Below are 17,353 nucleotides of genomic sequence, written 5' to 3'. Positions count from 1 at the left end.
ATATATTACAAGGTATGTAATAATAGGGCAAAGGTCAGATAAGTCCATGAAAGAGGTAAGCAGAAGAGAAAATGTTAAGTACTTGGTAGGCCTTGTTTGAAAAAAACAGTTTCTCAACAAAAGTTTTTTTTCAAGATATTGACTGAAGAAGCTAAACATACCTTAATAATTGTATTTATTTATTGTATTTGTAATATATTAAATGTTGATCTTTAAAATTAAAAAGTAAGAAAGCTTTATGAATTAGCTGTGACTTTAATCATCAAATTGCCTCTAACAATCTGGCTATTTTTGCCCTTTATGATGAAGGCAGTTTACTGAAGCTGCTCAAGCCAAGTGGGTACAACAATTCTGACCAGAAAGGCCCCAGTTTCAGTCACCAGGCACTGCTGAACTAGGCCCTTGGCTGGTTGATTGTTGAAGAAATATGGACATCCCTTACTAAGGTTGTAGCTATTAACCTAACAATAGGCATCGGTCATTCTGCCGTTCGCATTCAGTGGTATTGACCATCAGCAAAGGTAATGAAAACCTTGTAGATTAAGTAAATGCAGAAGTTAGAAGCAGAACCACATTTACCACAGGGGCTTGCACCTATAAATTGAAACAGCATCATTAGCTTAGCACAATACTGATGCTGTTTCTTTCTAAAATTGGACACGTTACCTTCAAAGGCATCTGTATTCCATGGAGACATTCAGAGAACAACCACGAAGGTGAAACAAGAACATAAAACCATTCACATCCTCAGAGTTCCCAAAGTGCTTTACCACCAGTGAACTACTTTCGAAGTATAATCGTTATTGTGTAGGCAGATATTTTCAAACACACAAGATCTTTAAACAGCATCTGAATTAATAAACCACCAAGAAATGGCTGATGATATTGGGAGGCTGTGTCTGGAAACCAAGGAAGCTGCAATTCCTTCAAATAGTGCCATGTCAGCTTTTACGTATGTCCCTCTATTTAAGATTTCATCCTTTGATTCCGGTTTTCGATCGCTAAGTTTTGAGGCCATCAAAAATGAACTTGATAAAGAAAAGAAGATTAAGGCAGGGTTTGACTAAGCCATGTATTGAAAGTATATCGAGTAAAGCAAACAATTTTTAGATCAGAATGACCAAAATTAATCCACACCTAGAAACCATAGGCATACATAAATGCCTAAGCCAGACAGGCTAGCTCCACAGTTTAGTCAATAATGAATAGTTTCTGTGGGGAAAATAATTTACTTCATTTTGTACATAATGTATATTGTCCTGTATTGCTAAGTAATCCATTATTGAAGTCAATTTAATCTTTGATGTGTCCTAAAACTTAGCAGCAATTTGTTATTAGAGATATGAAGCTCATCTTGTAAAAAAATTGTGGATGTTCTAAGAAAGGAAGTATATAAGTAAATCCAAGTTGTTATCACACAGGCTTTTTTCTGAGTTTACTGATTATGTGCACACTAATTCCCAGCACTGTAAATTTATATTGATGAAAAAGATATTGGAACACCAAATGGGGAAAGAGATAGATTCTGCAATGATTTAAAACAAGTAGCAAGTGGGTATGAGAATTCCAAAGTTGGTGTTTGGACTCTGCCTCCTGGAGATCGTCGTGTGCAGCCTGGGCTTTGATCTTGTTTTCATCAAGCACACAGGAATGTAAGGAGAGGCCAGGCAGGATTGTTACCTGTGTATAGAGTGGGATTTTGTTGAAGTGCTGGAGTTTCAGTCATCAGGGTGGTTCTCACATTCTTACACAGGACGTAGCACTTCCTAGCTGATGATGCCAGGAGGAGGCAATTCAGAGTCATTTTGAGGCCGCCTCCGAAGAACACAGGGCCAGGGGAATGGAGGGTAAACCCTCCAGCATCAGCATTGGCATCATGAGGCTATCCCTGTGGAGTGCTACCACCCAGCCAGCTGCTGGGAGACCACCTTCATGAAGTTGGCAGTCTGCCATGAAACTGATGGGCCACTCTGTCTCTAGCAAACAGCCAGCAGCTTGGGAAAATTGCTCTTCATTGGCAAGCGAAAACAGTGCCTGTGATGACAGTGGAACTCACTGCCTGTGAGAGCAATGGAAGCAGAGACAATGCCTTATTTCAAAAGATGTGGAAGTGCCAATGTTGGACTGGGGTGGACAAAGTCAGAAGTCATACGACACCAGGATATAGTCCAACAGGTTTATTTGAAATCACAAGCTTTCAAAGCGCTGCTCCTTCGTCAGGTGAAATCATGATATGAAGCAGCAGTGATCCGAAAGCTCGTGATTTCAAATAAACTTGTTGGACTATAACCTGGTGTCATGTGACTTCTGGCTTATTTCATAAAGAAATTGGATGGGCACTTGACCGAAATCAACTTGCAAGGATGAGGTCACATGCATCAACCTCACCAATTCTGTCCTCTCACAGTCTAATTTCTAAAAACAAAGTAGCTGAATTTCTTGTTCCTAATTAAAAGACATTGTGAACAACTCTAATATCATTGCATTTGTTGGGAGCATCTAATTCAATTCAATAGTCTAGTGGTCTTCCTAAAGTGTATGGTGCAGAGATTAAGATTTTAGCCCTAATCTATCAATTCAGTAGTTTAATAAGTGTCATCTATCAATAGGTTAGCTAAGGTTAAGGAGGTAAATCTAATTACGTGTTTCTGATTTTGGGGATGAAATCTTATTTCAGCTACAAGAGTTCAAAGATGTCTATTTTTATAAGACTCAAATGATTTTGTTGTTTCACTCTCATTAGGAAACACAGAGAAGGCAAGGAAGATTAGAAATCAGCAACTAAGCATAAGGTCAGAATGAAATTCATTACAGGAGCGATCATTGTAGCTCTTTGCTCTCTCACTGGTAAGAATTTAATATACTGGGCTTTAAAATCTTTTCATCAAATGAATCTTTATTGAGACTTATTAATTTAAATCGTACAAATGAAAATACACTTAAAATCATTTCTGGGTTTACTTTTATTAGGGTTGCCCTTGCGAATGAATTACAGAAAGTTAGCATGCAAACAAAACAAGTGATTAGGAAGGAAAATGAAATGTTGGCCTTTACTGAAAGGGAGATGAAGTATGATAGTGGAGAAGCCTTGCTATAGGGCATTGGTGAAACTTCACCCTGTGTATTCTATGCCGACTGAGCAGTTCAAGTTCACAAAAGGTTTGCACGCAGGTACAGTAAGTGATTAAGAAGGCAAGTGGGATATTGGCCCTTCATTGTGAGGCGGCTGGGATATTGAAATAGGGAACAAATTACTGCAGATGCTGGAATCTGTACTGAAACAACAAATGCTGGAGATCACAGTGGGTCAGGCAGCATCCATGGAGAGAGAACAAGCTGACATTTCCGGTCTAGATGACTCTTCATCAGAGCTGAAGTGAAATATGGAGGGGTTGGCATTTATTTCTTCATTTCTAAAGAAGAGTCTAGGCCCGAAACGTCAGCCTTCCTGCTTCTCTGATGCTGCTTGGCCTGCTGTGTTCATCCAGCTCTACACCTTGTTATCTCAGATTCTCCAGCATCTGCAGTTCCTACTATCTCATGGCATTTATGCTATAGTTTTGGGGGATGGGAGTGTGGGGGTAGTGGGTGTAGGGTGCTGGCAGAGAAAAAGTGTTGATAGTTCAGATTAAGTTATTAGAATGTGAAAATGACAGAACAATGGTGTGAGAGATAGTAGGAACTGCAGATGCTGGAGAATCCGAGACAACGAGGTGCAGGGCTGGATGAACACAGCAGGCCAAGCAGCATCATAGGAGCAGAGAGGCTGACGTTTCGGGCCTAGACCCTTCATCAGAAAAGGGGGAGGGGAAGGGGGTTTTGAAATAAATAGGGAGAGAGTGGGAGGCGGATAGAAGAGGGATAGAGGAGAGGATAGGTGGAGAGGAAACAAACAGGTCGAAGAGGCAGGGATGGAGCCAGTAAAGGTGAGTGTAGGTAGGGAGTTAGGAAGGGGATAGGTCAGTCCAGGGAGGATGGACAGGTCAAGGGGGCGGGATGAGGTTGGTCGGTAGGAGATGGAGGTGCGGCTTGAGGTGGGAGGAGGGGATAGGTGGGAGGAAGAACAGGTTAGGGAGGCAGGGACGAGCTGGACTGGTTTTGGGATGCGGTAGGGGGAGGGGAGATTTTGAAACTTGTGAAATCCACATTGATACCATTGGGCTGCAGGGTTCCCAAGCGGAATATGAGTTGCTGTTCCTGCAACCTTCGGGTGGCATCGTTGTGGCACTGCAGGAGGCCCAGGATGGGCATGTCGTCTGAGGAATGGGAGGGGGAGTTGAAATGGTTCGCGACTGGGAGGTGCAGTTGTTTATTGCGAACCGAGCGTAGGTGTTCTGCAAAGCGGTCCCCGAGTCTCCGCTTGGTTTCCCCGATGTAGAGAAAGCCACACCGGGTACAGCGGATGCAGTATACCACAATGGCAGATGTGCAGGTGAACATCTGCTTGATGTGGAAAGTCTTCTTGGGGCCTGGGATGGGGGTGAGGGAGGAGGTATGGGGGCAGGTGTAGCACTTCCTGCGGTTGCAGGGAAAAGTGCCGGGTGTGGTGGAGCTGGAGGGGCGTGTGGAGCGGACAAGGGAGTCACGGAGAGAGTTGTCCCTCCGGAAAGCAGATAAGGGTGGGGAGGGAAAGATGTCTTTGGTGGTGGGGTCGGATTGCAGATGGCGGAAGTGTCGGAGGATGATGCGTTGGATCCGGATGTTGGTGGGGTGGTACGTGAGGATGAGGGGGATTCTTTTTTGGTTCTTATTGCGTGGACGGGGTGTGAGGGATGAGGTGCGGGAGATGTGGGAGACACGGTTGAGGGCGTTCTCGACCACCGAGGAGGGGAAGTTACGGTCCTTGAAAAACGAGGACAACTGAGATGTACGGGAGTGGAATGCCTCATCCTGGGAGCAGATGCGGCGGAGGCGAAGGAATTGGGAATAGGGGATAGCATTTTTGCAGGAAGGTGGGTGGGAGGAGGAGTATTCTAGGTAGCTGTGGGAGTCGGTGGGCTTGAAATGAATATCGGTTTCTAGGTGGTTGCCCGATATGGAGACAGAGAGGTCCAGGAAGGGGAGAGAGGTGTTAGAGATGGTCCAGGTAAACTTAAGGTTGGGGTGGAAGGTGTTAGTGAAGTGGATGAACTGTTCGAGCTCCTCGTGGGAGCACGAGGCAGCGCCGATACAGTCATCAATGTAACGGAGGAAGAGGTGGGGTTTAGGGCCGGTGTAGGTACGGAAGAGGGATTGTTCCACGTAACCTACAAAGAGGCAGGCATAGCTTGGGCCCATGCGGGTACCCATGGCTACCCCCTTTGTCTGTAGGAAGTGGGAGGAATTGAAAGAGAAGTTGTTGAGTGTGAGGACGAGTTCGGCTAAGCGGATGAGTGTATCAGTGGAGGGGGACTGGTCGGGCCTGCGGGACAGGAAGAAGCGGAGGGCCTTAAGGCCATCTGCATGGAGAATGCAGGTGTAGAGGGACTGGACGTCCATGGTAAAGATGAGGTGTTGGGGACCGGGGAATTGGAAGTTCTGGAGGAGGTAGAGGGCGTGGGTGGTGTCACGGACATAGGCAGGGAGTTCCTGGACCAAGGGGGAGAAAATGGAGTCTAGATAGTTGGAGATCAGTTTGGTGGGGCAGGAGCAGGCGGAGACAATGGGTCGACCAGGGCATTCAGGTTTGTGGATTTTGGGAAGGAGATAGAAGCGGGCAGTGTGAGGTTGGGGAACGATGAGGTTGGAGGCCGTGGGTGGGAGGTCACCTGAGGTGATGAGGTTGTGGATAGTTTGGGAGATGATGGTTTGGTGCTCAGGGGTGGGATCATGATCAAGGGGGCGGTAGGAGGAGGTGTCGGAGAGTTGGTGTCCGGCCTCGGCGATGTAGAGGTCAGTGCGCCATACTACAACTGTGCCTCCCTTGTCCGCGGGTTTTATGGTGAGGTTGGATTGGAGCGGAGGGCTGCACGTTCTGCGGGGGAGAGGTTGGAGTGGGTGAGAAGGGTGGAGAGGTTGAGGCGATTGATGTCTCGACGGCAGTTGGAGATGAAGAGGTCGAGGGAGGGTAGGAGGCCTTGTGGTGGTGTCCAGGAGGAGGGGGTGTGTTGGAAGCAGGAGAAGGGGTCAGTAGAGGGAGGGTTAGGTTCACGGTTAAAGAAGTAAGCGTGGAGGCGGAGGCAGCGGAAAAACTGCTCTATGTCCAAGCGTGAGCGGTATTCATTGATCTGTGGGTGGAGGGGGACAAAGGTGAGCCCTTTACTGAGGACTGACCGTTCGTCCTCAGTAAGGGGTAGGTCTGGGGGGATGGTGAAGACTTGGCAGGGCTGGATGCTACTGTCTCCTCTGGAGCTGCTGGCTGTGGAAGCTGTGGGCGGAGTTGTGTCGGCGTCGGCTGTGGGCGGAGCTGCGTCGGCGTCGGCTATGGGCGGAGTTGCGTCGGCGGTGGGCGGAGTTGCGTCAGCGGTGGGCGGAGTTGTGCCTGCGTCGGCGGTGGGCGGAGTTGTGCCGACGTCGGCTGTGGGCGGAGTTGCGTCGGCGGTGGGCGGAGTTGCGTCCGCGTCGGTGATGGGCGGACCGGCGTCGGAGGTAGGAGGAGCGGGGTAGGCGGCGGCAGTAGCGGTGAGGGTGGTCGCGACTTCAGTGTCGGTGGCAACGGCAGCGATGGTGTTTGCTGTCCCGGAAGTGGGGAACCCGGCGGTGGCGGATGTGACGTCATCTGTGGGTTCTCCGATAGTGGCCTCATGGCCAATGGCGGCGGACCCATTGTGGGGAAGGTCCTGGGTACGGCTGGGGATTTGGGGGGTGGAGGAAGCCCGTTTTGGGTGGTAGGCACCAGTAAGTTTACTGTACTTACGGTTTTTAGTGTCCAATAAAGCTGAGTAGAATTGTGAGTTCAGATTGTGGATCCTATGAAGAATAAAAAACAGGAGAGGTCCTTTGCAGGTCTGGGGAGAGGGAGGCTCTGAGCTGGGGTAGGCTTGATTGTAGTGCCTGGAGATGCTGGCGCATTGCTGCAAGTGTGTGTTTCAGGAGTCGCAGGGAGAAACGCTTTTGAAGGATCTCAATACCATGAGTGTAGATATTATCACAGTTGGGGCCAAATTGGGAAGGCTTGAATGTGGATTGTAGTCCATTGGGGATGATCTGGTTCCGTAGGCAGGTGCTAAGGAAGGTGATGTGGCTGTAGTACCTGGTTTGCTTCAGGACGTGGTCGAGCAGTTTCAGGGCCGAAGAGATTACGAGAGAGTTGCAGTGGGAGAGAGATCCCTTGAGGTTTGTCCGGAGGGAGGAGGGTAACTTCTTCAGGTTAGGCATCCTTAGAAGAGGCTTCGCAGTGGGGTTAAAATTGAATCAGAGATAGTAGGAGCTGCAGATGCTGGAGAATCCGAGACAACAAGGTGCAGAACAATGGTGTGTCTCCTGCCAGACTTGAAAAGGCAGTAACTGGGATGGGGGAGGGGTGAACATGATGACAAACTGAAAGAAAGGGAAGAAATGGTTCTCATTCATTTCATTTTCTAAAGAAGGATCTAGGCCCAAAACGTCAGCCTTCCTGCTCCTCTGATGCTGCTTGGCCTGCTGTGTTCATCCAGCTCTACACCTTGTTATCTCAGATTCTCCAGCATCTGCAGTTCCTACTATCTCTCTCACATTTTAAAGGTGTTGAACTTTAAGGCTGTAAAGTGCCTAGTCTGAAGATGAGATGTTGCTCCTCCAGTTTCTTTTCAGCAAATCTAACTGCTTTCCCTCAAATGTCAATGTATCCTTTCTTAGGTGCCAAAAATTACATGTAATATTCCAGGTATGGGCTGATGTATGACCTCTACACTCTCGTATTCAATTCTGCTTGATATAAAGGGCAGCATTAGTCTTTTAATTATTTTCTTCATGTTTACGATCTGTAACTAAACCTCAAGTCTCTTTGGACCACTACTGTTTCTATCTTTTCACCAGTTAGGAAGTACTCTGTTTTTTCCTTGATAAATTTGTATTATATCCCAAGTCATATCAGAGTTACTAAAATCCCCTACTCTTACCATGCTAGTTATTGCAAGCCTCAGCAAACTTGCCTACGTATTTGCTCTTCTACCTCAACTAAGAAAACACTGGTGGGCAAGATTTGCGAGAATTCAAAGATATTCTACGAGGATATCAAGGGAAAGATAATAACCAGTGAAGACCAAGGCCTATCAGAGACCAAGGAGGCAATCCGTGAGTGAAGTCAGAGGGCACTGGTAGAGTGTTTTAAACAAGTACTTCTCATCTGCCTTTACTTGGGAGAAAGAGAATGCAAGTACACATTCATATAAACACCCACACTCTCCAGGTGCTGACAAGATTCACCGGGATGCTGCCATTGGATACAGAATTTTAGCTATAAGCTCAGGTTGTTTTCTTTGGAGCAGACAAGGTTTGAGGAGGCACCTGATTGTGGTGTATAAGCTTATGAGGGACATGGACAGGGTGGATAGAAAACAGCTATTCCCCTTAGTCGAGGCATCGAGAACAAGGGGAAAGCACTTTTAAAATTAAAGGCAGAAGGTTTTGAGGAGATTTGAGCAAAATAGTTTTTATTCAGAAGATGGTGGAGATCTGGAATGCACTGCCTAGAGGAGGTAGTTGAGGCGGGAAAACCTCACAACCTTTAAAATGTACTTGGATGAGCACTTGAAGTGTCATTATATTTAAGCTATGGGCCTAGTGCAAGAAAATGGAACGAGTGTAATCGTTTATATTTTGATGGTACAGACCTACTGGTACTAAGGTACTGTATTGTATGATCCTATGATTCTCACTGTTTAGACATCTCTTGTACACCTCCAGCAGTGTGACTGCTCCTTTTCTGTTCCCTAGCTCCCTCCATCTGTGGTGTTAGATTCGATGATCCTTCCACTATAACATCCCTCCTCAGTGCTGTGACCTCTAATTTACTCAATGTTGTTATCCCCAACTCTTTGTAACCATCTCTCCATCCTGCCTGTAAACCATGTGACCAGAAGTCTTAAGTGATCATTCCTGCCCTATGTTAAGTTGTGCCTTTAAGCAACTTTACAATAGTTCTTCAGCATCATAGAATCTTCCCAGATCCTCAACACCTCAAAACAACTGGATAGGAGGTGCATGGGAGCAGCATGACCTGCTTGATACTCTTAAACCTGGAGAGTGTGGTTTGTGTGTGTGTGTGTGCATACATGTGTGTATGTGTGTGTGTATATGTGCATATGTACGTGCGTGTGTGTATATATGTGTGTATGTATATATATGTGTGTGTATACGTGTGTGTGTGTGTGTATGTGCGCGCGCACACACCTGGCTTCATTCCAGTGTTTCGATGATAAATTCATAGTCACCAATTACTTACATGCTATTGTTGCTGCATGAATCTGGGAAAACTGTAATTTTACTGTGTAGATTTATATTAATAGATTTGGTTTGCAAATTACCTCTTGCAACTATGTTCTATAGTTTGTTCCTGACATAATACCAAGACATCACAGCTTGTATAACCCTTGATTAATGTTACAGCTGAAACCTTGAGCTGCTACCAATGTATCGACACCAGATTAATAGAGGAATGCAATTCACAATACCAGTTATGTCCATCTAACAAAACAGTGTGCCTCACCTCTGTGAAAACAATAGGATTTAGCCAGGGTGAGTACATATCACTTTTGAAAAAATATTTCACATAAAAGGCATGAGAAAGACAGCTATATCCCAATAATTTCTTGTCTTGGGGATCATTCTGACTACTTCTTTTCAAACGTCTATCATGTATTTGTTATAGAATGAGAAAGGATGTACTAATAATGCATATTAAAAGTTCCAGAAAATATCTATTGAATTTCAGATGGCACAATTCAAATTACCAGAAGTATTGAAAATCAAAGAAAGGAAAATGAAGTCCTACATCAATATAGTGCTGCTCATGATGACAGGATGTTCAAAAGCATTTTTAAGCTAATGAAGTACTCCTGCTGTGTAGCAACTATTACAGGCTGACTGTATGTGCTCTTTTAGTGACCGTGTGTGGAAGGAAATATATCTATTCTTATCATCCTTGAATATATATTCCAACTAATCATTCAACATCAGCCTTTGAGAGTTTAAAATAAGGTTATGTATTCTCACATACTTAACCCTGAATTAATATAAAACCACACAGTTGGTCTTATATACAAATAGGAAGATCGAATACTGATGAAGATAATGCATTTTTATAGGTTATAGTTAATTTAAACTCGAATTACAATTTCAAGTTTCCCATGTCGCAGGCCTGTGGTTTCTTCAATGGTGATTTAAAATTGATGTAAGGATCTTTATAAAGCAAAGGGTGCACAACAAATGGTGAGATTTCTTGTAGTCAAATACCTAGGGAGTTGACTCCCAGGTGAACTTGAAACTGCAACAAGTGAAATATTTGAGCTGCTTGATGACTTTAACTTATTTTCAAGTCTGATCTGTATCATCTGGCTGATGATGCTGGTGAATTGGCTAGATCCTGGAAATGATAAGATAACAGTCCCCAAGGCCAATCCTATGAATGCTAAGTAAACACCTTTGAGGAACATCTAGCTTAGATTGTGTTAGAGAAACCATCACGGTATAATGGAGTGTTGATAGTGCTTAATGTCTTGGCTTTTTGTCCATTGTGAAACATGTAAGTTGATATTCCAGAATCTCCACATTTGTTAGATGTTGGTCCATTCTTGAACAATGAGGTAAGTGAATTCCACAGAAGTTTGTGAAGTTCCCTTACTTACATTCATATTTAATTAGATACTCAGTACAGATTTGATACTTTTTGTCCCCATGCCAGACATCTCATGATTCTCTCCAAACATCTCAACAGCACTTTTGTGTCTTATTTCAAAAATCATTGACTATAAATTTATAAGCTGACATACCTGAACCAGGCCTGACATCAGAGTTGCAATATAAGAAATGATGCAGCTAATTTGTATTCAGGAAGCCCCCACACATAGAATTATACTAATGGCCACATTTTCTTTGGCTGATGTTGATTGAAGGATAATTATTGGGCAGATTGCCAGGGTATTTCCTCTGTTTTTCTTTGAAACAGTACTAAGAAGTCTTTTGCACCCACCCAGGCAGGTAGATTGGTTTAATGTCTCTAATGAAAGGTAGAATTTCTGATATAGCACTGCTCCCTTAGTGCTGCACTGCACTGTAAATGTCAGCCTCGATTTTTATATTCAGCCTCTGGACTGGGACTTGAATTCAGAACCTTGTGATTGTAACACACTGCAATTTTGACATGAAATCAATTACCACTTAATTTCTATAAGTAAAGATGTTCATTGCTTTGCAGCCAGAGATTTCCAAGGATGTAGCAGTAAGCTTGTAGGTGACCCAATAATTAATTTAGACCATTTTCTCACAGGTAATGCCTCAGCAGAGTTTTTCACTGGTTTGTGACTGTTTATCACAATCATGTGCAGACACCAATTCTCTCTAACAGCAGAGCAATGTTAGATGAGCTAATGAATATCAGAAAAATACACATCAACCAAGGGTGATTCTGGTAGTGACACGATTGGCCTCAACAGCATTGAGTGAGGGAGAGAAATAACAACCATCTTTTTTTTTGCTAAAGAAAAGATTGAGCTTCATTTGGGGATTCTCTCCCACCCTCAGTTGATTAGCTTGTTGAGAGTCCCTAAAATGGATCACACATGCAGTGGAGCAAGGGTCATCTTCCTTAAATGACAAAGAATAAGGTGAGAGTATTTACAGTGCTAAGCAAGGAAAGCAGGAGATTGGAATTAATTTAATAGCTTTTTCAAAGAACAGCGAAACATAAGGCCAAATATCTTTCTTCTGTGCTGTACAATTCCATGAATAATAGTTAACAGAGTCCACTAGAGGACAGTAACTGGAACTAGGAAACCCCAACAGGAGTTAGAGGAGGGAAGGAGAAGAAGAAAAGAAAGAAACTCACCTTATATCCTCCACTTAACACTGAGTGGCATATGCGGCCAACGAATTACATGCTCATGTCTGTTTCAGTTGCTACACATTTCCTGGAACAAGTTGCTAGCCTGTCACTGTAGTAAGATCAAGTCTAAGCTCAGACAAATGAACATTAACAGGCTTTATTGAGATAATTACATATAAGGGATGGTAAGGGTGATGGTCTCATTTGCAACCATACAGAATCAGGCTCAAATTTCATGGGATATGATATTACTGTGGCATAGCTCCTTATGCAAATACTGAGTCGAGTAAAAGTATATCTAACCCTTTAATCCACATCCGCCCTTAAGTTCTTCCACAGTGTCCTTTTTAACGAATAACATCTAACATTAACATTTAACTCTTGAATCTCACTCTTTCTCCACCATACCCACCACCCCAACAAGTCTCTTTCACTTGAGGCATTAGTCCTCAACAATGTTCTTAGCTTTCTTGGCAGAGTTGTAGGAAGTATATGCACCCTCATCATTGTCAGGGAAGGACTGGTGACTCCTTAGAACAGCTGGTTCTGACCTAAATAGCAGTGAAGATCAGTGTGATACAGGGAAGCCTCAGGCACTCGAACTATCAGAACCCTTTGAAGGGGAAGATGACGAACTGAAATTAGCTCTCTCACATGCACTTGTGGCACTCTCTGAAGAAGGGACACATTTGTGTTAGCATGAGACTGCTCCTCTGTAGATAAGAACATCTTAGGAAATCCTTCTGGAAGTGGAATGCAGCGATATTAACAACAAAACTAACTTCTGGAACAAGGTGAATTGGAAGTTTTTGTGTAACACTCTGGTCTACGAACTAGGCAGAAAAATAGGATAATCATAGGATGTCAAGACGTTCTTGGCTACTCGTCATAGTGTCATCCAAATATTTGGACTGACCAGAAGAAGAAGATTTAAGGTCTATGTGTCCTTTGCCATTAGTTCTAATTCCTTTTTCAAAAGATCATTAGCTTCTGTAGCTATATACTTTCATAAACAAGGACTGAAATCCCCGTGACTGACTTTTGTAAATGTCAACAATGAACTCTGAACTCACTTCTGCAAGTCTGTGAAGTTATTATTCATTGATTGAAGATTGTTTTTCTTAAATAATTCACAGAGATCTTGAAACTCTGAACAATTCAGTCGAAAAGAATCTTTCCCTTGCATCTCTCTGTTGAACCAATTGCATGAGAATATTGACTTGCTCTGCACAAAGGCTTATGGAAATCTACTGTAATATTTTCTTTGTCAGGCTCCAAGGCTTGATTTTTGTTGTGTGGCTGCAAATAGCTGAGCTTTTAGTTCAGCAGTCTTTTTAAGATAGCTGCATCTCAATTACTCTTGGTTAGCCAGCTCCAGCTGTAAAAGCTTTAGAATTTGAGCCTCTACCTGTTTACTGTTAAAAACATCAAGTGTGTCTATGGCATTCTGATATTATTCACAGTCCGGCTGCCATTTATGGAGGTCAATCGGTTCTAAATGTTGATTATTGGCCTGATATTTGTTCATTTTTAAAATTAGACGTCTTTTTCTCTGGGTAGCTTTTTATTACCTGCTTGTAGTTGTTGAAACCAACTCTTGACAGATTGTTCTTGAGGCTTTACCTTTTTCCCTGAATGTATCAAATGCATTCAGTCCGCCTTCTCTCCCACCTATCTGCTCCCCTCACCTCACTGACCAATCCCCACCACTGCCTACCTACACTCACCTATCACCATCCCACCTACCTTCCCCAGTCCCACCCCTCCTCTCTCTATTTATTTCTGACCCCCCATCCCCCTCCCCCATTTCTGAAGAAGGGTCCCAATCCGAAACGTCAGCTTTCCTGCTCCTCTGATGCTGCCTGGCCTGCTGTGTTCCTCCAGCTCCACACTTGTATCAAATCCATGTTGATGATTGTAAAGGTCTGCTACGTACAGCTGACGTTTGTTGATAAGGGTCAACATCATGCTCCCTTCCTGAAGCTTCGATGTCCATATGTCTAGTTGAAACTTTGAGACCTCACGATCAAGTATCCATTTCTAACTTCAAGGTCCAAGCCAACTCAGATATACTGATTCCTTCAGATACAGATGATATTCAAGCTTCATCTATGTTCACTTGTAGTATAAGCTCTTCTTAAGCTGCTGGTCTTTTAATTGTTCGGCTATAAACCATTTGTGCATATCAGTTGCACTCAAGCTGCAACATTGGCAGATCCTTTACTTTTGCCTGCAACTTTGCCAAGGTCCAACTCTTTTCTGAAGAGTTTTGCGGGTACAGCTGACACTTCAGGATGGCGGTCTCTTTCTGCAGCCCTCTAGTGCTTCCTTCTTTGTCACAGGGATTGCTGATACTGTTGCTATTGTCATTGGTCAGGACATTGGAATAAGTTTACAATTTTATTTTCCTAGTTACCTTATTCAAAGATTCAGCAGAATCAAACTGAGATGTTCAAATCCAAGGGTATGGAAAGGTTTGGTACATCAGCTTCATTAAATTAACAGCATTACCAGCATCTTCATCATGAGTCACCTGGTCCTGAAAAAATGGTCTAGAATGTATTAGTCCTAGTCATAGAGTCTTGCAACTTCAACTATGTGACCTTTATTGCCCACCTTATGGAGTCTCATCATGAGGGAAAAGAAAGATCTGTACTGTCTTCCAGTGCCCTAGCAATTAGACTGATTCAAGGCACATTGAGTCAACTTCAGCATCTTCCATATTTGCTAAATGAAGGAAGTTCAAAGCCAAATTGGCATCCACATTCTATAAGGAAGAATATTACTTAAAAAATCACACAAAGTATCATGTTGTTAGATCAAGCCCACACTCACAGAATCCCTACAGTGTGGAAAGAGGCCATTCAGTGCATCAAGTCCACACCAACACTCCAAAGAACATTCCACACAGACCCAGCCACCCACCCTATCGCTGTATTTACTATGGCTAATCCACATAAATTGTACATCTTTGGACTATGGGAGGAAACTGGAGCACCCAGAGGAAGCCCATGCACACATAGGGAGAATATGCAAACTTCACACAGCCAGTCATCCAAGGCTGGATCAAAACCAGTTTCCTGGCACTGTGAGGCAGCAGTGCTAACCACTGAGCCATGGTGCAACTTCAGTTACTCGGGTGAGTAAACATTAACAGGCTTTATTGAACATAATATGTACCAGGGATGGTGAAAGAGTACATCTTCTGGAACCTGACTGACACAAGTTTCAGTTCTATGTGATTTAATGTCACTACAATATTGGTCTTAATGCACATGCTCAGTACTTCTTCTTAGAGTAAAGGTATAGTTAACTCTTTATTCCTCAGCCATCAGAGACTGTGGTTTGAAGGAAGAAACTCCACATTAAGCATGTCTGACCAAGAAACTCTTCTGCTCTTACCATAAGCCTTTAGGAAGGATCCCCAATTTGATGATCTACCTGTTTGGCTCCATTATGATCACACCTTTCATAGCCATCAGGTCCAGGAGTGGGACTTGAACCTGGAGTCTCTGATGTAGAGATACCCACTGCATCACAAAGCCACCTGTCCACTGAAATGGGAAAGATTCTGATGAATCCAATTTAAACAAGTAATAGCTTTAATGATTAATGCCGATTATATTTAAAATATTATGGTAGACGAACCTATGATAAGGTAACCTAATCTATCTATTCTGTTACAGCTGGACTTGGCATTGTGAGGGTCACCAAGAAATGTTCGTATCATTCGGAGTGTACCGCTGATGCCAGTGATATAATCATTGGAGGTAGAAAAATTTTTTGCTGCTCCACCGACTTTTGTAATATTGATAGCTCTGCTGACTACTCCAGACATAGCTGGATATTGGTAGGAAGCATCCCTGCCCTCACTTGGACTCTTCGAGAATGGACTCTCTCAACCTAAATGAATGGAATCCAACAGCCTATGCATGTTTGTATTTCACAGATTTCGCAAGAGAAGCTGTAATGGGAAAATCTGCACATTTATTTTAAACACAGAATGAGCTGTTTTCTTAAAGTGTTGTATTTATTGTTGATGTTGTTTCATTAAGGTCATGATTTTCGTCATCATTTCTGAAGTGGCCAGGTTGTTTCAAACCCAGGGAAAGAGTCAATTCTGCTCGAGAATGAAACCTTCACTGAAACCTATAAACAGCTTGTTCATTAAAATGAAGCATCTTATTGGCAATGGTAAATTTGTATGCCCAATCAAATACCTAGAATTAAAGTTCAAATGATCTGATTGGATCATTTGAATCTAAAGGAGAGGATCTCTATGCTACCAAGTTACAGAGATAGGGAAAATATTGATTGCATGGTATTGCTTTACCCCAAGAAAGAAGATATGAGTAATCATCAATCAAAAAAGATGTGATTAAAGTTCAATTGCTTTTCTTTGAATTAAATAATAAACATTAAGGGATGACCCAAGAGAATATCCGTGTCAACAATGTAAACTTTTCACTGGCCGTGACATTACGCAATAAATACTGGCTGTTACAACGAAGTCTGACAAGGAAAGTATTAATGTCTCACTTATCCCAGAGATCGATAGAATGTTTACAGCACAGAATGGGCTATTCGACTTGTTGTATCCTGTGTTGTACTGGGTGTCTGAAAGGGCAAGTTAACCAATTACAGCCCATAATCCTGCCATCTTTTTCTTTTCAGATAGTGACCCAATTCTCTCTTGAAAGCCTTAATTCAATCTGCCACCACGACACTCAGACAATGCATTACAGATGCTAACCATTCCTTGTGTAAAATTACTTAATTCCTCATGTCATTATTGCTTCCATTGCCAGTCACCTTAAAATTTGTGTCCTCTAATTCTCAATTCTTCTGCCAAGGGGAACTGTTTCTTCCTAACTTACTTTGTCTAGTTCCTGCATGGTTTTAAGTAGCTCTATCAAATCTCCTCTTTACTTTATAGTCATGGAGAAAAATTGTTATTCAAATGCGATCAGTGTCTGTATAGTGTTGTCCAAGGAAGAAGAGCTTACACATTCATAAACTGAAATAAAAACTATTTAAATTAAATCTTTGTTTTGTTATTCACTAAATTATGTCAGAATCATGGCCTTTCATGCTGCTCCTCTTCTTCACCATTAGAGGAGGAGAAAGTTACTTGGTGCATAGGCTGCTGTTTTGCAGAGCAACACAATCGTCGGTTTGTGCTTATCCCAGCCAGACTGGAAATAATGATCCTGTAGTGAAGATGTAGGATACATCATGATTACCAACTCCACTGATATGCCATTCTTGTAGCAAAATAATTGATTTAGAATTATTGCTGAAAAGAACAGTGATTCCAGGTAGTGAAAGAATGGCACAAGGTTTGAACATGTTCTGTTAGTTGGCAGAGAACTGATGCCAGGGTCTGAATGCATGTCACTTTGAGCAAGTATA

At 43.0% G+C, this 17,353-nt stretch overlaps 1 protein-coding gene across 1 annotated transcript; it reads left to right on the top strand.

Moving 5' to 3' along the window:
* Positions 1–6,518: 6,518 nt before the first annotated feature.
* Positions 6,519–16,984, top strand: ly6pge (lymphocyte antigen 6 family member pge; the record flags this gene model as incomplete). The annotated part of the gene is made up of 3 exons (XM_048615509.1): positions 6,519–6,567; positions 9,508–9,636; positions 15,628–16,984. Coding segments are annotated over 3 exons (399 nt in total), but the record flags the coding sequence as incomplete, so codon positions are not given.
* Positions 16,985–17,353: the final 369 nt, after the last annotated feature.

Source organism: Rhincodon typus, chromosome 32, assembly GCF_021869965.1.
Source record: "Rhincodon typus isolate 14 chromosome 32, sRhiTyp1.1, whole genome shotgun sequence".
NCBI classification, from domain to species: domain Eukaryota; kingdom Metazoa; phylum Chordata; class Chondrichthyes; order Orectolobiformes; family Rhincodontidae; genus Rhincodon; species Rhincodon typus.
Note: the sequence above shows the minus strand (reverse complement) of the source record. Positions and strands in the feature narration are given on the sequence as shown.